We start from the raw sequence: 26,969 nt of genomic DNA on the forward strand, positions 1-26,969 counted from the left end.
TAAATGTAAACAATATATGTACTTTTTAAATAAATATTTTAAATAAAATTTTTCTAAGAAAAATTTTAATAAGGAAAATAGCCTAGATATTATATTTTCTTATACTACTGACAAATTTAAATTTCAGCCTAGTTCTTATCAGTAAACTAAAAAAAAATCTCAATAAACATTTTTTGTATGGGCTGGGAAGGTGGCTCAGTGGGAGAATGCTTGCCTTGCATGCATGAGGCCCTGGGTTCAATTCCTCAGCACCACATAAGCAAAAAGGAAAAAAAATGCCGGAAGTGGTGCTGTGGCTCAAGTGGTAGAGCGCTAGCCTTGAGCTGAAGAGCTGAGGGACAGCGCCCAGGCCCAGAGTTCAGGCCCCACCACCGGACCCCCCAAAAAATTTTTTTTTATTTTTTATTTTATTTTTTGTAATTTACAATATAATATGACATGACTTTACCAGGTAACAGGGAATTCTTTTTTTTTTTGCGGGTCGTGGACCTGAACTCTGGGCCTAGGCGCTGCCCCTCAGCTCTTGAGCTCTAGGCGAGCACTGGACAGCTTGAGCCCACAGTGCCACTTCTGGCTTTTTCTGTTTACGTGGTGCTGAGGAATTGAACCCAGGGCCTCATGCATGCGAGGCAAGCGCTCTACCACTGAACCACCTTCCCAGCCATAACAGGGAATTCTTAAATTTTTTTCCTGATTAAAAAAATATTATGATCATGGGGAATTGCATAATCATCAATATTTTTGTCTCATTTCCTTCCATACTTTTTTTTCAAATGTAATGTTTATTACATGTTTATTACTGTGCCCATTATTAAAATAACCAAAGAAAAATCAATTTAAAAAATGCCCAACTGTCAGTCCAGGCAGTACTGATGTTTCAGCTTGACTGGTTCATGGTAGAGCATAAATATGTGGGCATCTGAAGCAATTCCTTAAAGACCCAGCTTGGTTCTCCTCCAGTGTCTTCTCTTGGAGTTGTACCTGATTTTGTTACCAGTTTTCATCCGAATCCACTGGGGAATGGGGCGATTTTGCTTTTGTTTCTTGGCCAGAAACCACTTGATTCTGAAAGTCTTGGAGAAGACATGATGAGAAGCTCTGGAAGGCACAGTAACCACAATGGCGAACAAAAGCTGAAGAGCTCCTTCCATACTTTTATTTTCATCTTATTTTATACTTTAATAACAGATTTTTGAGAAACATTTCTACACTTACGTAAATTTCTGTGCTAAAAATTGTTCAAAGTAGCAGATAGAGTATTATAAGCTTCTTGACCTGTATAACTTGGATAAATGTACTTTTGGGTGATACTAGTTTTAAACTAAGGGCCTCATGTTTACATGAGGCAAACATTCTACATGCCATTAGCCTTTTGCTTTTTGTGTCTCCTTTCTTTTCTTTTTTCCTTTCTTTGTTTTTTATATAGGGTCCTTTACTTTTGCTGAGGCAAAAGTACTTTCATAGCAGGATTACAGGCAGTAACCACCATGCCCATGTATGTTTTGGAGATGGAAGTAAATTGAGTACCAGTGGCTTATTCCTTGTTGTAATCCTAGCTACTTGGGAAGCTGAGATCAGAAGGATCAAGGTTGCAGGCAAGGGTAGGCAGAAAAGTCCTTGAGATTACATCTTAGTGAAGGAAGCTGGACATGGTGTATATACCTTTCATCCCAGCTAGAGTAGGAAGTGAAACATAGGTAGATTGCAGTTCAGGTATACAATCCAAGCTGGCAGGAAGTGCTAACCAATACTAGAAGCATGGTTTAGTAGTAAAGCCCCTGTCTAATAGGTGCACAGCCCTGAGTTCAGACCCCAGGGTCACCTAAATAAGTCAGATTTAAAATTAGACTGGTTCAAATTTAGAGTGAATTAGTTAAAATTTAAAGCAAATTACAATTTAGAACAATGCCTGGCACATTATAAACTCATTTATCTTTACTATTGTAGTTTTATTTAGTATTTTACAGTCTTGTACTAAGTAAAATGACAGCTTTTACTTGTGCCTGTTACTAAATTATTAATTTTCATAAACTTGTAAAATAAGATTTTCTGCATATAACTAGCATTAAAAGCATAAGGTATACATAGAGTGCCTAGGTTACGCCCCACATTTTATTTTAAAAACAAATTGAGAGGGCTGGGAAGGTGGCTCAGTGGTAGAGCGCATGCCTTGCATGCCAGAGGCCCTGGGTTCGATTCCTCAGCACCACATAAGCAAAAAGAAAAAAGCTGGAAGTGGCGCTGTGGCTCAAGTGGTAGAGCGCTAGCCTTGAGCTGAAGAGCTGAGGGACAGCGCCCAGGCCCAGAGTTCAGGCCCCATGACCGTAACCAAAAAAAACAAAAACAAAAAAAACAAATTGATAGAACATAGGATACTTTTTAAAATTGTAGCTGTCTGTACACATTTTTGTTGCTGTTCTTTGTTAATTTTGTGTGGTTGCCGTGTGGGTGGCTTAGATTTCAGAAACAGAAAAAGACCTTCTTTTCAAGCAATTGAGTGGTAGAATACAACTGTTGAATAAATTACGCCAGGAAGCTCTGGATCTAGAAATGCAGATGAAAAAGCAAAGGCAAGAAATGGCTGAAAAGCAGAAGGAGATCAAAGATATACAAACAACTATAGAGAGCCTGGATCCCAAAGACCCTAAGCATGTAAGTAAACTAAGGACTTTTGACTTCTATAGAGACGAGAATATTATCCTATTTTGATAAAATGTCTTATCGCTTTCACTCAAGAGTTCTTTCTGGAAATCTCTTAGTTTGATGAACAGATTTGTTTTTTAATATAATGTATATATAGTCAAAGAGCATGTTTGTATATTATATACATATATATACACGTATATATGAAATATATATATATGAAATAACCTAGGGCTTCAAGGAAATAGCTTTCACTAAACAATGGCTTCATGGTATACTTTTTTTTTTTAAGTGCTTAAGTTTCATTGTATTTCAGAGTAAGAGAAACTTGCTTAAAGATGCTCTGTAGACTTCTTACTTTTTCTCCTTCCTTGCCTTCTTCTCTTAAAAGCAGAAAGAGGCTGGGCATCAGTGGCTCATACTTTAGATCCTAAATACTCAGGAGGCTGAGATCTGTTTTGAAGCCAGCTTGGGCAAGAAGGTTCATGAGACTATTATCTCCAACTAACTACCAAATAAACCAGAAGGGGAGCTGTGGCTCAAATGGTAAAGTGCTAGCTAAAGGAGGTTAATACCTTTTTCTACCTCTTTTTTAATCATTTATGCAAATATTCCACTAAAGCTATTTTCTGTTTCATATTGTTTTATCCTTAAAAATGAAACATTTCTCTGAAGTGTGTCTTTTTGTTGGTGGTAGGGCTTGAACTCTGGGCCTGGGAGCTGTCTCTCAGCTCTTTAGCTCAAGTATAGTGCTCTACCACTTGAGCCACAGTGCCACTTCTGGTTTTCTGACTAGTTTATTGGAGGTAAGAGTCTCACAGACTTAGCTGCCTGGGCTAGCTTTGAACCATGATCCTCAGATCTCAGCCTCCTGAGTAGCTAGTTACAGGCCTGAGCCAGTGGGCACCTGGCTGAAGTGAGTCTTTTTAGATATGACCAGCTGTGGTCAGATGGGTCAGGATCTTGTCTCTTTAGGTGAGTCAGCATTATCTTTTAAAAAAACTTTACTCTGTATTAACAGAAATCATAAGATTAAACATGATAAAGACAGTGCTATAAATTGCTGTAAATATTTGATTAATTAAACATTTTAATAAAATATATACCATCTAATTCTGATAAGGGATAATTTTATCATCATAGACAAAAGCTAGAACAGAAGCTTAAGATATAATATTAACATTGAAACCAAGAGTAGTTTTGATTATTTTAAGAAAAAATTTTAGGTGAAAAATGGGAGGTTTTAGGTTCTATAATTGTGTTATGGAGTCAATATTACCTTATTTTATTGTATTTATTTGTTCAGAGCCTGATCTATGTAAGATCCCTGAGGATAATAGTTGTATATGGCACTAATGTCTGTGTCTCTTGGGGCTAGCCCTTTGTTGATGCATGCTTAAGTCCTAGAGGTAGGAAGGAAAGAGCTTGCAGGCCCTACCCAAAGCTCAAGTGCTACTTCTTCCATTTCTCTGACGTGAGTGTAATTAGAACCTTCAACGAACTACTGTGACATTCTGGGTAGATAGGGAGTTTAAATTTCACTGTTTTTTTTGGTGGGGGGGAGGGGGTCCGGTCGAGGGGCCTGAACTCGGGGCCTGGGTGCTGTCCCTCAGCTCTTCAGTTCAAGGCTAGCGCTCTACCACTTGAGCTACAGCGCCACTTATGGCTTTTTTTCTTTTTGCTTATGTGGTGCTGAGGAATCGAACCCAGGGCCTCTGGCATGCAAGGCATGTGCTCTACCACTGAGCCACCTTCCCAGCCCCTCGCTGTATTTTTATAATACAATTTTTATGATACATTGGAATGGTGTCTATTTTGAAGGTAGCTAGAATTACTGTGTACTAATGGGAGCATACCATTACAAACCTTGTTTCTTTTTTGTTAGAACTACTAAAAAATTTGGGGAGTGGCCAGGAGCTGGTGGCTCATGCCTGTAATCCTAGCTACTCAGGAAGCTGAGATCTGAGGATCATGGTTCGAAGCCAGCCTGGGCAGCAAAGTCTGTGAGGCTCTTTGCTCCAATTTACCACCAGAAAACCGAAGTGGTGAGGTGGCTCAAGTGGTAGAGTGCTAGCCTTGAGCTGAAGAGCTGAGGGACAGCTCCCAGGCCCAGAGTTCACAACTGACCAAAACAAAAGAATTATATAACTGTAACCCCTTTGTATATCACCTTTATAATAACAATAAAAAATATTTCTTAGTGGAAAAAGAAATAAAAAGAAAAATAAGTGATTTGCACTAATCACCCTTTTAGGAAGGGTCAGAGCCCTTGCTTAAGCTACTTTAATGATCTCATCATAAAAAGATTAAAGGTCAAAAGAAATCATTTTAAAATTAACTCAGAATCAAGCCTAGTTGAGTTTTCAAAATGTAAAAGCATTTTGCTAGGTTTCAAAAGGAAAAGGTACTATTTGACTCTGAAGCTCCATTTTCGTTATTAAGTTGTTAATAGCTAGAAGTACAAATACCCTGGAAGCAAACATAATAAAGGAGCTCTGTGTCGCTCTCTTCTATCGGGAACCGCCCAATGAGAGCAAGGAGTGAGCAGTTCTCTAGGGGATTAGCCAGTAGAGCTGCTTGCAGCTTTTGGTGTGATTGGCCTTTGGGAGCTTCCTCTGTTTAGATTTAAAGAGGGGAGGGAGGGGCCTGCCAGCAGAGGCTATCGGTGACTGGAGGCTGGGCTGCCGCTCACTCATGGTTGGGAACGTGGTTTGAACTCTGGGAAATTACAGATTTGGAGGTGCTTGCAAAAATGTGGCTGTCAGAGAGGAAAGTCCATGTGAATTTGAAGACAGCGGTAGAGCATTCAGCCCACAATTTCTCTTTTCTTCATGGTTGTTTTAACAGGACAGATTCTAAGTTAAGGTATGGTGGTTTTCTCTTTGTACAAAGGACTTAGGGGGAGGAGGAGTCAGATTTAAGTTCCTGTTTTTACAATAACTCTTTTGTGTGAACCACAATAGTGAAAATAGCTGAATCTTGTTGTTCTAGTGTATTTATTGTATGCCACTAGCACTTGAATCAAATTTTGACCTGCAAATAAAGAGGTTTTAATGGATTTTTTAGCAGTGAATTTTAAGGATTTATTGATTTAGATTAAAATCGTTTTTTTTAAAAAAAAAATCTTTCTTTAGCCATAAATGGTCGAAGTTTATTTACTGTACAAGCTGTTAACTGCAGTTCTTAGGTTTCAGAACATAAAAGATTTCTTTAAACAGATTGATTTCAGAAAGATGTCAGCTGGGTATTTTAGGAGTATAGAGAAAAGACAAGATTTGAAAATCTCATCAAGTTTACTGGTAAAATAAAAGTCTTTTTATCAAAGTGCTACTCATTAGTTCATTAATAATGAAGAGACTTTTTCCTAGTATTTGGGGAAAGCAGACATCTAATATTAAAAAATGTACTCCTTTGTGGTTCAGATACAGTTCTCTTTCCTGATGGTTTTATTTTTAGTTCTAGTCCTCTGATCCTGTGGGGGCAATTTTAGTCATGGGTTTGGGGGAGTGGGAGGGCAGAAGTTCTCTGGGGAATTATTTTGTATCCATATCAACAGTTACCTAAGGAGACTTGGGCAAGTCATTTGATGAACCTTACATTGGGTTTGCTCATTTATAAAATGAAAGGGTAGTTGGTAATTGGTTCTATTTTGTATTCTTCATTTAAAAATGTTTAGCAAAAACAGACAATGCCATCTTCACCGCCACTGCCACCACCACCAACAACAAAATGTTGTTTAGGAGTTCTGGACATAACTCAAGTGGTAGAGTACTTGCCTAGAATGTACAAGGCCCTATTGTTAAGGATTATTATAAAATATAAGTAACTTGGGCTTGTTTTTTTTTTTTTCATTTCAGTCTCATGTGAAGGCACAAAAAAGGGGTAAAGAACAACAGCTTGACACTATGAACAAGCAATACAAACAACTGGAAAGCCGTTTGGATGATATACTTTCTAGAATTGCTAAGGAGACTGAGGAGATTAAGGATCTTGAACAACAACTTACAGATGGTGAGAATTTAATTTGATTTTAGGTAACAAAAAAAAAATGATACCCAAACAGATATGTATGGTTCACCAGTTAGTGCTTTGATATAAAAGTGTTTGCAAAATACCCAAAATTATTTTTGTTGTTGGTGGTGGTGGTGGTTGCAGGGCTTTAACTCTGGGCCTAGGCGCTGTCCCTCATCTCTTCAGCTCAGGCTAGCACTCTACCACTTGAACCACCTGTGCCACTTCCTGTTTTCTGATGGTTTATTGGAGATAAGAGTCTCATGGACTTTCCTGCCAGGGCTGGCTTCAAGCTGGGATCCTCAGATCTCAGCCTCCTGAGTAGCAGGATTACAGGCGTAGCCCACTGGCGCCCAGCCCCCAAACTATGTTGAAAACTAAAAAATGTTTTCTTTTTAATGATATTTTGCTGGATTGATGCCTACTGAGTCAGGTCATTCTACTGAGTAGGCAAGAATGAAGTCAGTGCATGATGATAAGCTCTGCCACAATTGTCTCCAATGTATAAAATGCAAAACAAATTCTGTTAGCACTAGGAAATCCAGTATCTTAACAGTATATTAAGAAATTTATTTCCCACTTCAGAAAGGCAAGTTTAAATTTTGACATTTTATATATGATGAACACTCAAGAAAGACTCAAATGTCTTTTAAAGATAGTATCAAAAAGCATAAAAAATATGATTTTTGAAAAGTAAAAATAGAACAGTGTGGCCATTGGCTCACACATATAATCCTAGCTACTCAAAAGGCTGAAATCTGAGGATTGTGGTTCAAAGCCAGCCTGGGCAAGAAAGTCTGAGATTCTTATCTTCAATTAACTACAAAAAAGCCAGAAATGGAGCTGTAACTCAAGTGGTAGAACACTAGCCTGAGCAAAACAAAAACAAAACAAAACCTCAAGGATAGTGCCTATGTCCTAGTTCAAGCCCTAGGGCCAGAAAAAAAAAATTTTTCTTTCAAGATTTCTATAACAGTGGCAGAGGGAAATAGAAGACTGAGAAGTAAAAGCTAAGATCAGTGAAAAAGACCAAGTCCCTGCTTGGCCATTGTCACTGTGTCACCTTGAACAGGTTATTTCTATCTTGATCAGTTTGGAGGATTGAAAAGAAGTGTTTACAAAGTATTTGGCAACAAACATGTTTGGTTTTGGTTTAAGTTTTCAGGTTACATGTTTATGATGCCTGTCTTGGATTCATCTTCATTTTTGAGTACTTTTGCTTTGTGTACTCAGCAACAAGAATTCACAGTTCTGCTACACATTTTTTGTTTTTTCATTTAGAAATAATGTAAACATTTTACAGCATGAACTTTTTAAGCATTCTATGAATATATTCCAAATACTGTTTGTATATTTTACCTGATTAATATTCCTATACTACATATAATAGAAGAAAATTACCATTATATCTTGAAACAGAAAACTATGATAGGATATAATTATAAGCTTATAATTTCGCTTAGTAACTAATTGCTAAGGAGACAAAACAATACTTTTAAAATATACATTATTATTCTTTCCATCTGATTTAGGCCAGATAGCAGCAAATGAAGCTCTGAAGAAGGATTTAGAAGGTGTCATCAGTGGGCTGCAGGAATACCTCGGGACCATCAAAGACCAAGCAGCTCAGGCCCAGAATGAGTGTAGGCAGCTACAGGATGAGAGAGAGACGCTGCTGCAAAGACTGTCTGATGTCCAGCAGGAGAGGGATGAACTGGAGATAGTTGCCATAGATGCAGAAAACATGCGGAAGGTAGGATTTGTTCCTTCCATTTTCCTTAGCTTCAGTAGTAGATATCCAAATTAAGACATTTGAAAGAGTTAGAAATAAGTGACAAAAAGAAATAGTGGCTATTGGGTACTTTTTTTTTTTAATTGGTGGGATTTTTCTTTAACTGTGAAACACTTGGAATCATTATTTTTCCTTTGCTAAGAAAGGGAAGATTATTTTGACTCTATTTCTGTCCCTGAAAGGTATTGTTGATAATAACTGTAAAGACAATCCTACTTTATCTAACCAAAATACCATATGAAAGCTTGTATTTTTATTATTTGCAGAAGAATTAATTATAAAGCACATTGTAGCCTATTTTATTGTTATTACTTTATAATAGAGGCAATATTAATTTTGGTATTCTACATGAAGACAGGCATTGCTGTAAATTACGCTTTTCTAATTTGTTGTCTACTCATTAGGAAATTTCACTTATTCTGTTTTAGGTTTTTAGTAGATATTGTTGTTACTAAAGGTATCCCCAAATTTCATGTTCATAAGAGCTGCTTTCCGGAAATTGCATTATATATATATAATATTTATATATATATATATAAATATAAATAAAATTATATTTTTTTCAGTGTCAGTTGTAGGCTTGAGCTATGGGCTTGAGCGCTGTCCCTCAGCTCTTCAGCTCAAGGCTAGCACTCTGCCACTTGCGCCACAGCACCACTTCTGGTTTTCTGGGGGTTAATTGGAGGTGAGAGTCTCATGGACTTTCCTGCCCCGGCTGGCTTTGAACCACCACCATCCTCAGATCACAGCCTCTTGAGTAGCTAGGATTATAGGTGTGAGCCACCAGAGTCTGGCTGTAATTCATATTTTTTAATATAAAAACCCTCAGGCATATAAAAAGTATCAGAAATACATTTAACTTTGTATTCTTACAATGCAGCTTAAGAAATAAGGCATTGCAAATATATTGCATATATACACACACACACACACACACACACATATATATATATATATATATATATAAATCTCTGTGAACTCCTTTCCCAAACGTAATACAACCCTGAATATAGTTATTTTCCTGCTTCTCTGTTCTTTTATTTTATATACATACATGCATGGACACATATGCATGTGTTTTTATATGTTCCATAAGCAATTGGTGCTCCAAGGTGTTACAGTGTACATATTCATTGTTGCTTCTTTTCTTCCTTCATATTTGCTTGTTGAGAATTTATACACATTGAGACATGGGGCTCCATCTTATTCTTATTGATGTATGTAACATCCCATTGTATGTACATTCCACAAAGTTATTATTTATTCATTCTCCTTTTGGATGACACTTGGGTTGTTTATAATCTTCTGCTATTACTCACTATTCTGAATGTAACATTCTGTGTGCATCTTGAGCTTGCAGACTGTGTACTTAGCATAAATGGCTTAAAAGGCACATATTAAAGGCTTGGTCCTCAGCCTGTGGCATTACGGGAAAACAGCAGAACCTTTAAGAGGTGATGCCTAGTGGAAGGAAGTTTAGGACATTGAAGGAGATATTGGGACCTCAGACTCTCCTTTTTCTTTTTCTTTGCTGCCTCACTGCCGTGAGGTGAGTAGGCCTCTTCCATGATCTAATGTGCCATCACTAGCCTAAAGCAGTGGGGCCAAAAGTGACCATGGACTGAAACCATGGCAAAATAAATCTTCTTCCTTTTAACTTGGTTGTCTCAGGTATTTTGTCACAGCAACAGAAAGCTAACTAACACAGGGGACTATGATCAGAAGTAGAATTGCAAGCCAGAGAGTATGTGTATCCTTAATTCTCTTCATAAAATCTTGTCAAATTATTGTCCATAGTGATTCTATCAGATTCTATTCCCACCAGCAATCTGAGCACTTAAATTTTACCACGTTGTTGCCAACACCTTGCTTTTATTTTTTAAGTACTTAATTTATTTAATTCACATTTTGCTTTGCTCAGTCACCAATTCACTTTTTCTCTCATACCTAATTTTTACTTGATTTATATGCTTTTTCTGGTGGAAGGGCTATGTAGAGTTTAAATTCAGGGCCTTACACGTTTGCTAAACTGTTATGATATCCTGAACCATGTCTCTAGCCCTGCTTTTAACTGATTGTTTTTAGGATAGGGTCTCACCTGCTGCCTTGCACTGGAGCACCTACTTTTAGGCTTCCCATCCAGTGTTGCTGGTATCATAAGTGTGTGGACCACCATATCTAGCTTCCTTCCTTAGAGATGACTTCTCATGTATTTTTCTGCCCAGGCTGACCTGGTACTATACTCCTAGTCTCAGCCTCCCACATACTTTAGGATAACAGGCATGAAACACTGCACCTATTTGATTTGATTTGATTTATTTTTTGTCGGTCGTGGTGCTTGAACTCTGGGTCTGGGCACTGTCCCTCAGCTCTTGAGCACAAAGCAAGTGCTCTACCACTTGAGCCACAGTGCCACTTCCAGCTTTCTGGTGCTTTATCGGAGATAAGAGTTTCACAAAAGACTTTTCTGCCCCCGTCCTGGCTGGTTTTGAACTGCAATCCTCAGATTTCAGCCTCATGAATAGCTAGGATTACAAGTGTTAGCCATCAGCACCCGGCTTAAGTAGACTTTTTTCCTGAGCCATTTGAGAATTAGTTACAGATGTCATGCATCTTTGCCCCTATAGATTTCAGTATGATTTCTCAGAATAAAGACATTTTCTGGAGTAAATATAGAAGAATGATCAGACTCAGGAAATGTAATACTTAAATTTAAATTTATTTATTTTTGTTTACTATTGGCTCAGGCTATCCTTTATAGTCAGAATCCTTCTGCATCTGCCTCTTGGTAGTGGGATTGCAGAAGTGTGCTACCACATCTGACAAGAAATGCAGTAATAGGTCAGGCTTCATGTTTGCCAATCTGCTGCATTTTTTTCTTTTTTTTTTGCTCAGTCATGGGGCTTGAACTCAGGGCCTGGCACTGTCTCTTGAGCCATGTTGCCGCAGGATAGCTCTCTACCACTTTGAGCCACAGTGCTACTTCCAGTTTTCTGGTGATTAATTGGAGATAAGAGTCTCATGGACTTTGCTGCCTAGACTGGCTTCAAACTATGATCCTCAGGTCTCAGCCTCCTGAGTAGCTGGGATTTCAAGTGTGAGCCACCAATGCATAGCTATGTTATATTCTAAATGGCATCTTTTCCCCTGTCTTTGCATTATAAAAATTTTTGCTTTTAACAGAAAAATTGAAAGAATAGTTCAATGACTATGAGCCCTCTTAGACTTAATATTTTGCTGTGTTTGTCCATAGATCCATAGTTTTCTGTCATGCTCATTAGTTACAGGCATCATAGCATCATCCCTTCATCTGAACCATGTTCACATTTTCCCAAGAAGCCTCTCATATAGTGAGAAAGAGTGAATGTAGAACCCAGGCTGCTAATGCTGTGGTTTGTCCCACATTTTTTTTGGGGGGGGGTCTAGTTGTGGGGCCTGAACTCTGGGCCTGGGTACTGTCCCTCAGCTTTTCAGCTCAAGGCTAGCACTCTACCACTTGAGCCACAGCGCCACTTCTGGCTTTTTTTTTTGCTTATGTGGTGCTGAGGAATCGAACCCAGGGCCTCAGGCATGCAAGGCAAGCGCTCTACCACTGAGCCACCTTCCCAGCCCGGTTTGTCCCACATTCTAAATGTTCCTAATTATTTCCTTATGGTTATTTTAATTTGTTCCTTGATATTCCATATACAGGAGTATTTTATTTAGCTGAAGAGACTTCTTTTTTTGGGGGGGTGTCCAGTCGTGGGGCCTGAACTCTGGGCCTGGGCGCTGTCCCTCAGCTCTTCAGCTCAAGGCTAGTGCTCTACCACTTGAGCCACAGTGCCACTTCCGGCTTTTTTCTTTTTGCTTATGTGGTGCTGAGGAATCGAACCCAGGGCCTCAGGCATGCAAGGCAAGCGCTTTACCACTGAGCCACCTTCCCAGCCCTGAACAGACTTCTTTTTCTTTATTTTCCATTCATATTTCCTCTTCAGTGAATTCTATATTCTTATTTTCTGTTTTATTGCCTTGGCTTTTCTTTGACTTGTAGGAATTCATTATTCTGGAAACTAATAAAAACATTTAGTCCAGTATCTAATCGAAAGTAGGCCTTAAATTTGAGGCTTTGTGTCTCCTGTCTTCCTTGTTTTTTTAAAAAAAATAATCATATAACTGATTACTTTAGAAAGCAACATGTTGATAGCTTACTGACCTTTCTGATTATATTGGGTTAGGATTTTATTTTCCAGCTAGTATGAGCATAGCCTGAGATTTCATCAGGTTGCAAATTAAAATTTTCTGTGCCAGGCATCAGCACTGGGTTTACTGTGCTCAAGTTACTTACAACGACTTACAGATGTTTAAGCAACAATGTGCAGTAAACTTTCTGGTCTTCTTCCAGGAGCTGGCAGAGCTAGAAAGTGCCCTCCAAGAGCAACATGAAGTAAATGCATCCCTGCAGCAGACTCAAGGAGATCTCAATGCCTATGAGGCTGAGCTAGAGGCTCAGCTAAGGTTAAGGGATGCTGAAAGCAACAAGCTCAAGGAAGAGTTGGAAAAACTCACAAGTCTTACTCAGGTAAGTAGGACCATACACCAACTAGAAACGATGAAGCCTGTGCTCAAGATACCTTACTTCTGGACGAGAGGAAGTGAATATCATCAAAGTACATTATATGCATGTACAGAAATATATGATAAAACCCCTTTATACAACTAATACATGCTAAAAATCATATTTCAATTTAATATTAAGTACTTTTCAATATAACATATTTGGAGTGTAGGGAAAGACACGTTTTTGGAATCAAACATCCTGAGTTCAGATACTATCTCTGTGAGTACATGGGCAAATCACTTTATGGCTCTTGAGTCTCCCAGCCTATCCTTCTGTGAAAGACAAGGATAAGAACACCTAGTCAGCTTTCCTTTCCCAGAATAGCTTTAAGAGACTTCTTTTAAGTTGATGTTAAACTTCATTTTTGTTTCCTTTTATGGTTAGTTAAAAGATCTACTAGTTCATTATACTTGTAAATTCAAGGAAAATATCCATTCGATAAATATCATTGATTGGTTATTGGTTGTTGGCTTGTTGACTGTGAATGCTGTAGGGACCAAACAGGCATAATCACTGCCTGTGGGCTAACAAACCACAGGATACAGGTGAAGAAGAAAGAGACAGAATACTATAGCAAAGGAAGGGAGATAGTTAGAGAAGACCATCCTACAGACCTAGCCAAAACATGTTTCTATAAATAAAGCAAAAAGACTAAAGACATCATTCAAGTGATAAGAGTACTTGCCTAACAAGGACAAGGCCCTTAGTAAAACTTTAGAACCAGCCTAAAAAAAAGAAATTAGGTTTTCAGCTAAGGCTTGAAGGATGAACAGGGTAGTGTCAGGAAGGATTGAGTGATCTAAACAGAAGAATAGGAGAGAAAGAGCAAAATATTAAAGTGCTAACAGTATGTCTCCAGAATTAGAGGCATAAACAGAGAAGAGTAAGAAAACAGGGTGAGATGTAAAGGCAAAAAGTAGAGGCTAGCTATAATATACTCTTTATCAAATTTAAAATACATTTTTTACTAAGCTCCAGTGGCTTGTACCTTAATCGTAGATACTGAGGAGGCTAAGATCTGAGGATTGTCATTTGAAGCCAAGCCCAAGCAGAAAAGACCATGAGACTCTTAACTCCCATTAACTATTGAAAGCGCGAAGTGGTGCTGTGGCTCAGGTGGTAGTGTACTAACCTTGAGCACAAAAGCTTAGGGACAGTGCCCAAGCCCTGCGTTTAAGTCCCAGACTGAGTACTCTGAAGAAAGAAAAAAAAAAATGTGTATTATGTATATGCACAAATATGCACATACATATATGTTAACATATATATGTATACACAATTATTTTAGATGTACCAGTTTTTATTGATTATCTCTAACTTTACAGTTCACTTGTTGAGAAAATCATTTATTTATTATTTTAAAATTTTATTGTAAAGGTGATGTACAGAGGAGTTACATAGGTCAGGTAATGCATTTCCTTTTGTACAGTGTCAACCCCTCCCTCATTCTCCAGTTTTTCCCCTCCTGACTTCCCTCTGCCCAAATTGTATAGTTCATTTCCATCATTGACACACAGTTTTTTTTAGATTGTTATTCAAATGGCTTTACCTTTCTGTAGGAAGCCCTGCTACTAGCTTTTATATGTCTGGTGAAAAGCTGGCTCCAGGACTCTACTTAGGTTTTCCTGTAACCTTTGCTCAGTTAGGCATTTTGCACTTGCACGATAATATCTTTATGTGGCTCCCTACCATTCTAACCAGACTCAGAGCTCAGTGAATAACCACACTGTCTGCTTGTTTCTCTTTTTCAGTTCCTGGTGCATGGGAACTATCAATATGTGTTCATATGAAGTGAAATAAGATTTTTTTTGTTTGGTTTGCTTTTCGAGATAGGGTTTTACTGTGTTGCCCTAGGTAGTGTCAAACTTGTGATTTTCCTTTCTTTACTCCTGAGTGCGAGAATGATAGATATATTCACCACATTTAGCTAATCAGATAGTTTGAATCTCAGAAGTGCATGTGAAAGAACACTCATTTGATTTTGAAAGGAACTAAAAATGTCTATATTTTATAGTAATTTTGCTACTGTAATCCACTACTTATCAAATACCAGTAACTTGACAAGAATCAGTTATATCTCTCAGGTACCATGTTTTACAAAACTATAGTTGGCAAGATCAGCATAGAAAACAGGAAGTTGGGGAAAACAAAGTACAAGAAAAGACCTATTTTCAAATAATAGTAATTATGGTTTCTTTTTTTTTGGGGGGGGGGGTCTGGTCGTGGGGCCTGAACTCTGGGCCTGAGCGCTGTCCCTCAGCTCTTCAGCTCAAGGCTAGTGCTCTACCACTTGAGCTACAGAGCCACTTCCAGCTTTTTTTCTTTTTGCTTATGTGGTGCTGAGGAATCAAACCCAGGGCTTCATGCATGCAAGGCAAGCGCTCTACCACTGAGCCACCTTCCCAGCCCCCAATAAATATGGTTTCTAAATGGCATTTCCTTATAAATTCTCCTCTCTTTTTCAAGTGGGCCCTTATTAGTTTGGATGATGTATTTGTCATTTGTACTTCCACTAAATTTGTGTGCATATGTCTTTTATATATATTTGTGTGTGTGTGTGTGTGTGTGTGTGTGTATGCCTTTTTACTGTCTGACTTGTTACTGAAAGAGATTTTCCACCCCTTAATACTGAGACCGTAAGGATTGGTCTTCAAACTATACATTGAGAATATTGAGCATAAAAGATCTTTTCCGCCTGATCTACAGATCTGTAAATCTGATTAGTACACTGCAACAATATTAATTCACTGGTCCCTAAACAAGAGATTCTGACCCATAAGTTTGAGATTGAGCCTTTCCAGCTGCTTGGGTCTCTCGCTGTATAGTTCAGCCTGTCATTGAAATCTCCACCCTCTGCCTCAGTCTCCCAGATGCTGAGATTATGGACATGTGCCACTACACCCAGATGCCTCTACCTTTTTAACAGACATGCCAAGTGATTTTGATATGATTATTTTAGGACCACTATTTGCTTTTAAATATAGATGTTTAGGGCTCCCTTGGAAGATTCTGATTTGGCTGAGCAGATTCTGTTGCTCACTCCTCAAGTTTTACGTTAGTAGTTTAAGGGCTGAATATGTGGGGAAATGATCCTGAACTTTTTATTTTTCAAAAGTATAAAGATAAAACTACAGGTTTATGCATATATATAAACATACTAATGCCTGTTAGGATCCCAAATTTCTGATGTTTTATACTTTTCTATTATTTCTTCTTCTGACAATAGTTTGAACATTCAGCACTTCAAGCAGAACTTGAGAAGGAAAGAAAATCCCTCAAGAATGCCCTTGGAAAAGCCCAGTTCTCAGAAGAAAAGGAACAAGAAAACAGTGAGCTCCGCGCACAACTTAAACAGCTACAGGTATGACTTGTTCTGAGTATAATTCAGATACGGACAATCAAAAATGGTGATGACTTCAATCAAGCATTTAGTCTCCTGTTCTAACATGTATTAACAACTTGTATTATTAGAAACAGAGAAGTCTGGGTGGGGTGCTACCATTACCTGTATTCTCCTATAACATGATGGTACAGGAAATGGAGGCAGTGTCATAGTGAACAGTATGCTGCGTAAATTCACAGATGAAAGTAACCCTTTGTATTTCTCCTAGAAACAGATTTGTCACCAGACTCAGCTAAAATTATTCTATTGGTATATCCTTCTTCCACTGAATTATCTTTGTAATTACCTATGAATTTAACTATGGTGGTCACCAATCATAAATGGTTTCACAATTTTCCTCTCAGAGATGATGTTATTTAAAAGGCAGTCATTTTGTAATTGTTGAGAAAGTACAACAGAATGTTTTGTTTTGTTTTGTTTTTGTCGGTCGTGGGGCCTGAACTCTGGGCCTGAACCCTGTCCCTCAGCTCTTCAGCTTACGGCTAGCACTCCACCACTTGAGCCAAAGCGCCACTTCAGGGGTTTTTCTGCTTATACGGTGCTGAGGAATCGAACCCAGGGCCTTATGCATGCAAGGCAAGCCCTCTACCACTAAGCCACCTTCCTAGCTCCTAACAGAGTGTTTTTATAGCTGTTCTCAAAAGTCATAGAAGTAGTTGGGCAGGCTATTCCAGATAACTCCCTCAAAACAAATATATAACACATACATGAACCAGCACTCAGATCTCCCTGTTTTATGTGGTCAGGGACTGCTTGTCTGGGTGAAGTGGAGCTGGTATTACCAGAAATAAAGGGGAAAAATTGATAAGGATTGGGGGGTAAAGTAGAGCTGGTATGACCAGAAATAAAGAAGAAAAATTGATAAGGATTGGGTGAAGGCCTCCAAAAGGTCATTCAGGTAGACCCTTTTCCAAATATTCTTAACATATTTTTTCAGAAAGTTTTTTTTAAAAATCTGATAACCTAAGATTTAAATTTGACTGCTATTAGTTCCACTTGTGAAGCAAAAAAGGATGTACATGTGTTCTTGTGTCAGAAAAGGTAGGATGCATTTATGTGTATATATTTGGGTCTTCTAGATTTTAATTTCACTGTGGAAATTCTCCAATCACAAAAAGATGAGTCTATGCCCTTTTATTTTTCCATTATCAAGTTTTAACAGTTGTCAACATTTCATTACATCTGCCTTTTTTTCTGATTGTAATATTTTAGAGAAAACCTCATATATCTTTATTTCATTTGTAAATCTTCAGTGAACTTTCTTTTACAGCAAAAAAAAAAAAAACTAAAATATAATCTTCAGGAGATATCCTCTCAAAGGTAGAAACCACACTCAGCTTTCTATGAAGCTGGTTCCCTCAGCAAGAATACAGGTTATACCCACTCTACATTTATATTTTGTAGAAATCATTTTGATAAAAGGAAACAAAACCTCAGGGTATTAGCTCAAAAAAAGAAATAGCTTGCTAGAAACCAGAATCACTCTACCGGTCTTTTAGAGGCTACATGGCTCTTTCATTTCTCCTTTCCTAGTTCTCTGAATATTGTGTTCAGTTCATCATGGACCAGTCCTAAGATGGAAAATCTTTTAAGTTCCAGGATTAGATAGTACAGATGTTCCTCAATTTATGATGGGATTGCATCCTGATAAGCCTACCTTAAATTGAAAATATAGGAAATTAAATGCATTTAATATTCCTAACCTACTGAACATTATAGTGTAACCTAGCTTACAAATGTGCTTAGAACACAAATCATATTTTATAATAAAATGTGAATAGCTTGTGTAATTTATTGGAAATATAATGAGAGACAAAAATGCATTTTTGTGGATGCTGGTAGCTGGTGCTGGTAACTCACACCTGTAATCCTATCTATTCAGGAGGCTGAGAACTAAGTAACACAGTATAAAAACAGCCCAGGCAGGAAAGTCCATGAAACTCTTGTCTCTAACCATCAAAAAGTTAAAAATAGAGCTGTGGCTCAAAAGTGGTAGAGTGCCAACTTTGAGCGAAAAAGCAAAGATGGTGATCAGGCCCTGAGTTCAAGGCTCAGTACCAGCGCACACACACATACACAGAATCATGTTTCACCATCCTGATGATCTGGCTTACTGGGAGCTGAGGCTTTTCACTGCCCACCTTCATGGGAAATATAACACATAGCACCAGCCCTGGGAAAAAAATTCAAAATAACTGTAATGAGGGAACCGTCTGTAATATAGAAAAAGCTAGCTCAGTAATGGGTAGGAACACAGATGAAAGGATTCCAGATGGTGAAGATACTTAATAACATGTTAATTGCAGTTCTATTCTCCATAGTGCTCAACAGTATCACACTGAGTTTGAAGTAGATTAGCCATTCAAATAATACAGGTATTCAGGAGAATATAATCAGTAGCTTAGGATGTTGAATCATTTCTATCAAACTTAGGGGAAATTTTAGTGACTTTTATTTGAATTTTATTTGACATTGTCTGAATTATCCTCTGTGCTTCAGACAGTGTTCATTCATTTGTTAACACTGAACATTTGCACACAAATAACAGATTCTCTCCATGTTACCTCCTCCATAGGATGATAATAACCTGTTAAAACAGCAACTCAAAGATTTCCAAAATCATCTTAACCATGTAGTTGATGGTTTGATTCGCCCTGAAGAAGTGGCAGCTCGTGTGGATGAGCTCCGGAGAAAACTGAAATTAGGAGCTGGGGAAATGAGGTAAGGGAAAATCAAGAACTCTGTGCATAGAGTGTTTCACAACCCCAGACTTGTTAAGTATGAAGGTCCATGGTGAACTGCCTTCCTAAGTTCTAGCAATGGCTGATTTTTTTTCCCTTTATTTACTCAAATATAATTTTATTGTTATTATTAAGATGGTATACAGAGGGATTACCATTTCATAAGTTAGGTAATGAGTACATTTCTATTTTTGGACAATGTTACCCCTTCCTTCACTTTCTCCCAGTTTCTCCCTTCCATCCCTGCCCACAAATTACATAGGGCTGATTTCTTTTGGAAAGTTTTCCTTATGATGTTTCCAAAAGGTTCTGATACAAGATCATGTAATTCAAATTGTCATTAGTACTTTATTTTTACTTTAAAATTAGCACTCTACTATTTGAGTATTGCTCAACACTTTTGGCTTTTTGGTGGTTAATTGAAAATTTTACAGACTTCCTTTCTAGGCTGGCTTCCAACCACAATCCTCAGATCTCAGCCTCCTCAGTAGCTAGGATTATAGGTGTGAGCATCCAGCTTTATTTTTATTTTACTTTGCATCTTTTTTTGTTTGTTTTTTTGTCAGTCATGGGGCTTGAACTTTGGGCCTGGCCACTGCCCCTCAGCTCTTCAGCTCTAGGCTAGTGCTCTACCACTTGAGCCACAGTGCTGCTTCTGGTTTTCTCGTGGTTAATTGGAGATAAGAGTCTTACGGACTTTCCTGCCCAGGCTGGCTTTGAACTGTGATCCTCAGATCTCAGCCTCCTGAGTAGCTAGGATTATAGGCATGAGCTACAGGTGCCTGGCCACTTTACATCTTTTATACTTTTTGATACTATTTGAAAAATGTATTTCAAAATCTTTCTTGAATGTTCATTATATATGGTCACGAAGGTAGGGTCACAGGGCTGGGAAGGTGGCTCAGTGGTAGAGCGGTTGCCTTGCATGCATGAGGCCGTGGGTTCGATTCCCTAGCACCACATAAGCAAAAAGAAAAAAATCCGGAAGTGACGCTGTGGCTCAAGTGGTAGAGCGCTAACCTTGAGCTGAAGAGCTAAGGGACAGTGCCCAGGCCCAGAGTTCAGGCCTCACGACCGGACCCAAAAAAAAAAAAAAAAAGAAGTAGGGTCACATTATCCATTTTAAACAGAGAACACATATCAAAAGAAAACAGGTTATTCAAGCCTTATAGGAGCCTGTGCTGTCAGATGGTGTATTTCATTTGCTGAAACACAGATTTGTACTTAGGATTGTACTTAATGATTTGCTAAGGTTGACACCAGTCCTTCTGCACATCTCTTTTTACTAGTTGTATTAATGTTAACAGCTCCTTTGCATTGAGCATCAAAAGTAAAATGTCACATTTATAACACCTTCTTTTTTTTTTCTTACCAGGATCCAGAATCCTTCTGATGTCTTAGGGAAAAGTCTTGCTGACTTACAGAAACAATTCAATGAAATCCTTGCACGCTCCCAGTGGGAAAGAGAAGAAGCACAAGTGAGAGAAAGGAAACTCCAGGAAGAAATGGTTCTGCAGCAAGAGAAACTGGCAAATGGACAAGAAGAGTTCAGGCAGGCCTGCGAAAGAGCCCTGGAAGCTAGAGTAAGAAAAGAGCAAAAGGCTACTGGAAGCAGCTCTTAGCAAATACTAATGGTTTTGAGCAAATTATTATGCTTTCTTTCTCATGTAAATTCAGCAATAATTGTTGTTATTTTCACTCATAACAAGTCTAGCAGGGTATGATTACAATCCAACCCTGATTGTGGTTGTTGATGACACAAAGTGAAGCCTATTTGTAACAGTTTCCTTTGTGGAAGCATGATATATAGGCTGATAAATAATTCATAGGCTGATAAAAAAATTCATTTAATTCAGTATAATGTGGTGCCAGAATCCTTTATTTTATTTTTTTTGTTGGTCTTGGTGTTTAAACTCTGGGCCTGCCCTGGGCGCCATTGGCTCACAGCTGTAATCCTAGCTACTCATGAAGCTGAGATCCAAGGATTGTGGTTCAAAGCCAGCCCTGGCAGGAAAGTCTGTGAGACTCTTATCTCCAATTAACTACCAGAAAACCAGAAGTGGCACTGTGGCTCAAGTGGTAGAGTGCTAGCCTTTAGCTGAAGAGCTCAGGGACAGTACCTTGGCCCAGAGTTCAAGCCACATGACTGACAAGAAACAAAAGCAACAAAAAACTCTGGGCCTGGGCTCTGTCCCTCAGCTCTTCAGCTCAAGGCGAGCACTCTACCACTTGAGCTATAGCACCACTTTCAGTTTTCTGGTGGTTTATGGAGATCTGAGGCTCACGGTTCAAAGCCAGCCCAGGCAGGAAAGTCCGTGAGACTCTTATCTCCAATAAAAACCACTAGAAAACCAGAAGTGGCGCTGTGGCTCAAGCGGTAGAGCGCTCACCTTGAGCTGAAGAGCACAGGGACAGCACCCAGGCCCAGAGTTCAAGCCCCACAACCGACCGACAAAAATAAATAAATAAATAATCAGAGCGAAAAGGATTGGAAATTTGGCACAAATGGTAGAGAACCTGCCTAGCAAGCACAAGGCCCATTCTACCACTACCCCTTAAAAAATAAAATGGTTCCCTATAACTTCCTAGTACAAAATTGTATTACAACCTATAGTTAAATAAAAGAGAATTCTGTAACAAGTTCTTTTGTAGCCATCCTGAGCTATAAATTGAGAATCTGTCTCATAAATAAATCCTTGAAATTTTATATTTTTACAGATTAATTTTGATAAAAGACAACATGATGCAAAAATCAGGCAATTGGAAAATGAAATTCATTATTTGCAAGAAAATCTAAAGAACATGGAAGAAATCCAAGGCCTCACAGATCTCCAACTTCAGGAAGCTGATGAAGAGAAGGAGAGAATTCTGGCTCATCTCCACGAGTTAGAGAAAAAGGTAGGCATGTCATTCCCAGTGGTTGCAGTTGTGTTAGTTGAGAGGTGTGGTCCACATTCACTTCTTTGCATGCTGGCACTGAGCTGACTCTGACCTCAAAGAGACATGGATGCTTGTCATTTAGTCAAGGTCCTGAGACCAGAGTGTCAATGATAGATGTCACCAAGAATTGGCAAATTAAGGGTTGACATCAGAGTCAATTAGATGATACTTAAATTGATAATAGGATGAGTTTGCTCTTTTGAAATTCCTTGCCTCATTTGGATCTATGAAAAACTTCCTTTAAACTCTCCATCTTTTATTCTGCCTAGCCTTTCTATCTCCTATCACTATCCCCTCAACCTCCATGGACACATCCTGGATCTTGTTAAATTCCTTTACTTCTTCTAAAATTACAAAGTGACATTCTGACAATAACCTCTGCCTACCTACCACTGTACTAACCATTTCTCAACCTTATTAGTGTCCAGTTCATTAGTTCACTCTTCACTCATTCTGTTAAACCCTTCCTTTCTTTATTTCCTTCTTGTCCAACTTAAATTCTGTTGTATGCCACTGAACTCTTTTTGACAAATATTCTCAATCCTTTATACTGTCTTCCCTGACAAACTGAAGTTACTTACTTTCCTTGAGTCTGAACCCATGCTAGATATTCCTGGAGGAGGAAAAAAATGCACGCGCGCATCGCGTGCGCCCGTGTGTGTGTGTGTGTGTGTGTGTGTGTGTGTGTGTGTGTGTGTGTGTGTGTGTGTGTGTGTGTGTGTGTGTGTGTGTGTGTGTGTGTGTGTGTGTGTGTGTGTGTGTGACATCCAACCAGGATAGCACTATGAAGTTACTTACTTTCCTTGAGTCTGAACCCATGCTAGATATTCCTGGAGGAGGAAAAAAATGCACACGTGCATCGCGTGCGCCCGTGTGTGTGTGTGTGTGTGTGTGTGTGTGTGTGTGTGTGTGTGTGTGTGTGTGTGTGTGTGTGACATCCAACCAGGATAGCACTATAATCTCCTGATCACCAAGCACATATGGGTAACATCTTTTCATCAGTAAAGTCACTTTGTCATGTCTACCTTCTCATTGCTCACATCTGCCTTCTCCCAATCTCAGTGAGTGATTTGTTACACATTTCACCAAGAATCCATCAGTTACCAAGACTTGTTAAGTTCACTCCCAGGGTATAATTGGAATATACGTACATTTTCCTTCTCTGATACTATCACCCTTGTCTAGCCATCTCTCTTCTAGAAAAACTGGTGGTCACCTGAAAGACCTCCCCATTCTATTCATGACCTCCTATTATCAATTGGCTATTATCAATCCCTCCTCTCCTCAGAGTCTTCATTTTCTTACAGAATGAAATCTTTAAGCCTGTAAGACCCTGCATGATCTGCCTATTTCACTCACTCCTCACAATGTTCTTTTCAGTCCCCCAAAATGCCATGCTTTTTCTTTACCACATACACCCTAGGTTTGATTTTCAATGATCTTGAAGATTCATATATCCATTGATTATTGATGATACTAAGAAATATTTTTAATGACTGGATGAATTTATGACCATTTAAATTTTTGAATAAGAAAATGTATCCTAGTTTTTGAGATTATTTTTTCAGTGGATATTTATGAAGCACCTACTATGTGTCAGATTTAGTTCTAGACATGGGGTCTGCAGTCATAAACAGAATCCCTGCCCTTCTGGAGCTTACTTTTTTTAATTTAAATTTTTATTGTAAAGGTGATATACAGAGGGGTTATAGTTACATAAGTAAGGTAATGAGTATATTTCTTTTTGATCAGTGTTACCCCCTTCCTTCATTTTCACCCACTTCCCCCCCATTTCCTCCCCCCTAAGTTGTAAAGTTCATTTCCAACATCGTGTCTGATGAGTTTCACTGTTACATTGGTTCACTCTTTGTCCCACCATTTCTGTGATTCCCCTTCTCTTCCCCAAGTCAGATAAATGTATATACAAGACAAAGGGTACAGAAATAAACAACAGTAACAGGGAGTAAACCAAAGGGGGGGGAGAATAAATATCTGTAAACAGTACAATAAAAAAAAAACCTCATTTCCATTTCTTGCATTTCCATTTCCATTTTTTTGATAAGCATCATTATATATAGTCATATTCACATAGCTATTGAGCCATTGTGATCCTCTACTAAGAATACCCTAGATAATTTTTTAGTTACTACAAATGAGGGAAACCATGCAGCCTATGTTCTTTGGGTCTGGCTTAATTTTGCTTAATTTTACTTCCTAAGTAAAGATCCAGAAAAACAACAAATCAAAGGAAGGCTAGATAAATGGGCTTGCATTAAACTGCAGAGTGTCTACATGGCAAAGGACATAGCTAACAGGATAAATAGAAAGCCCACAGATTGGGAGATGAACTTCACTAGCTGTACATCAGACAAGGGTCTCATATCTAAAATATACTTGGAACTTCTTAATTCAAATTGCTACCAAATAGTTTATCAACTTAAGGATTGGTTCTTTTATTTTAGAAGAAATATGAAGATGCCAAATCTCAGGAGCAGTTTCTTGGTTTAGATAATGAATTGAAGAATCTGAAGAAAGCTGTGGCTGCTTCTGATAAACTAGCTACAGCTGAGCTCACCATTGCCAAAGACCAGCTCAAGTCCCTGCATGGAACTGTTATGAAAATAAACCAGGAGCGTGTAGAGGTTAGTCCATGTGATCAGAACATGTTTCCAACAGTGCTGAGGTGAAAAAAATACAGCAAATTGTACCTGTTGGTCTGTTGTTATTTTATGTCACTGTAAGTTGTGTTCTTGTTAAGACATGATGATTTTTTTTTCCTTATTGAAACTCCAAAGAATTTACTTTGTGCAGCTATGGCCCTCTGACTCTATGGAGTCCTGAAAGGAACCATCAAATGAAACCCTTATCCCTATTTTACAGTGTAGGGGGTCTTCTTAGGGAGATTACTGTCAATATTTACTTGAACAGAAGTGTTGAGGCTTGATATATAATCCCTCTTAACCTCAAAGTATTCATTGTGCAGTTAAATAAAAATGTTACCACATAGTGCTAACTAAGGTCATGTTTGTTATGGTGCTTTATAGGGCTTGGGTACTGAGATTAAGATAGTGGATCATAGAAGGAAAAAAATTATATATACATATATATATATATATATACATATATATATATATATAAATAAAATGATGAGAGGCCAAAGAAACATCAATCATAGATGGCTATAGAGCAGTAAAGAAAAAGCTCTTGTTCCTTTTGATGCAGTCCCTGCCCTTTTGTCCCTGTTGGAACAGGACAGGCTGGCCAGCATTGAGGACCATATAAGTTAGATGGAGCTTGGCACCATATGTGCCTGGGACAGACAGGCTGGCAGTCTGACAAAAGCAGGAGAATCAGGAAGAATAAAGATAACCACCTGAGATGTCATTGTGCCCTTCTCATACTCTGTCCCAGTAGGAGTTCCAGGAAGCAGAGAAATTCAGCAGGAAGGCAGCACAAGCGGCTGAGGACCTGACCCGAGCAGAAGCAGAAATTGAGCTCCTGCAGAATCTTCTCAGGGAGAGAGAGGAGCAGGTCAGTATTGGTATCTGAAACCTCTTGTCTCTACTGGGTCCTCCTCTGTGACTAAAATACTAAAATACTGAAAGTGATATTTCATTGTGCAGTGAAGAGCAATTATCAGTACTTCATCCTCCACTGTATGTCAGATACAGTACAGTATAAATATAAGAAGTAAGGTAGCTTCCTCATTGGTAAAAGTAAATAAAAATTAAAGAATTATAATTAGCTTGCAAGGATAAATATATCTGGGAAGTAATTCACTCATTGAAAACTTTGTATTTTTTAATAGTTTCAGATTGAGATGGAGAAAGCAGATGTAGGTACTAGAAGATCAAACTTACAAGTGCTAGAAATCAAGAAGTTGAATGAGACAATGGAAAGGCAAAGGGTAGAGATCACAAGGCTTCGGAACTTACTAGACCTTACTGGAGCTGGTAAAGTATTAAGCTTTGATTTTGTGTTTTTGTAGTTATAAAATTAACATCATTCCTGGCTTGGATAGCTGAGTAATTACTTAACAAATTAAAGGAAATTTAGAAGACATTTTGGTTAAGTATAATATTGAGAGATTTGATTACAGAGAGACAGATTGTGAATTAATTTTAGAGGGGATGCTTACAGATGTTTGCTTTCTCTAAACCACTTTGTAGTTTGTGGACTGAAGAATGTGTTTGTCCTCTTAGTGTTAGCAAAATCCAGTTAGCCACAGGCAGGCTGAAAGTCACCATTGATAAACTGACAAAACTCACTAGTTCTTGTTTGTTGAGAGAAAGTACATGATTTCATGCCAATTTTATGGGATGGCTTTCCTTACAGATAACAAAGGAGGCTTTGAAAATATTTTAGAAGAAATCGCTCAACTCCGACAGGAAGTTTCTTTTCAGAATGATTACATCAGCAGCATAGCAGATCCTTTCAAAAGACGAGGCTATTGGTATTATATGCTGCCACCACCATCATCATCAAAAGTAGGAATTCTGTCTGTGGTTCTGTAATTGTATACAATTGAAAACAATGTGATATTACCCCCTTCCTTAAATTTGGGAACAGGTGCTGAGAACATTTCTACACTAAGCCATGCGAGGTTTTTCATTGTTTTTACCATTGACATGAAAAGAGGGTCTTCTCGTGGATGATGGTAATTGTTTTTTTCATGGTCAGCTAGTCTGTTGTGGGGTTCTCTGACAGAGGCTGCTATATAAGAGCCCAGAGAGCAGGTAGAAATGTGTTATTTGAAGGCTCAGACAGAAAAATAGGTACCAAGCTTTCATTTCTTTTTAACAGTATTTACTAAAGTTCAGGCCAGGTTCTGGGCAGTACCAT

At 38.4% G+C, this 26,969-nt stretch overlaps 1 protein-coding gene across 5 annotated transcripts in view; it reads left to right on the forward strand.

Annotated features, from left to right (window-relative positions):
- The window catches only part of Cntrl (centriolin), an 86,590-nt gene that overhangs the window by 25,775 nt on the left and 33,846 nt on the right, over positions 1 to 26,969 (forward strand). For all 5 annotated transcript variants that reach the window (XM_042678599.1, XM_042678601.1, XM_042678603.1 and 2 more), the window contains 12 exons: positions 2,458 to 2,652; positions 6,501 to 6,654; positions 8,187 to 8,407; positions 12,828 to 13,004; positions 16,270 to 16,404; positions 19,022 to 19,167; positions 20,563 to 20,770; positions 21,906 to 22,085; positions 24,590 to 24,769; positions 25,542 to 25,658; positions 25,936 to 26,080; positions 26,463 to 26,614. In XM_042678599.1, coding sequence (XP_042534533.1) covers positions 2,458 to 2,652; positions 6,501 to 6,654; positions 8,187 to 8,407; positions 12,828 to 13,004; positions 16,270 to 16,404; positions 19,022 to 19,167; positions 20,563 to 20,770; positions 21,906 to 22,085; positions 24,590 to 24,769; positions 25,542 to 25,658; positions 25,936 to 26,080; positions 26,463 to 26,614 — 2,010 coding nt within the window. The remainder of the gene's footprint in view (positions 1 to 2,457; positions 2,653 to 6,500; positions 6,655 to 8,186; positions 8,408 to 12,827; positions 13,005 to 16,269; positions 16,405 to 19,021; positions 19,168 to 20,562; positions 20,771 to 21,905; positions 22,086 to 24,589; positions 24,770 to 25,541; positions 25,659 to 25,935; positions 26,081 to 26,462; positions 26,615 to 26,969) is intronic.

The sequence above is a fragment of the Dipodomys spectabilis genome, unplaced genomic scaffold, assembly GCF_019054845.1.
Source record: "Dipodomys spectabilis isolate Male_0828 unplaced genomic scaffold, ASM1905484v1 ptg000046l, whole genome shotgun sequence".
NCBI lineage: Eukaryota > Metazoa > Chordata > Mammalia > Rodentia > Heteromyidae > Dipodomys > Dipodomys spectabilis.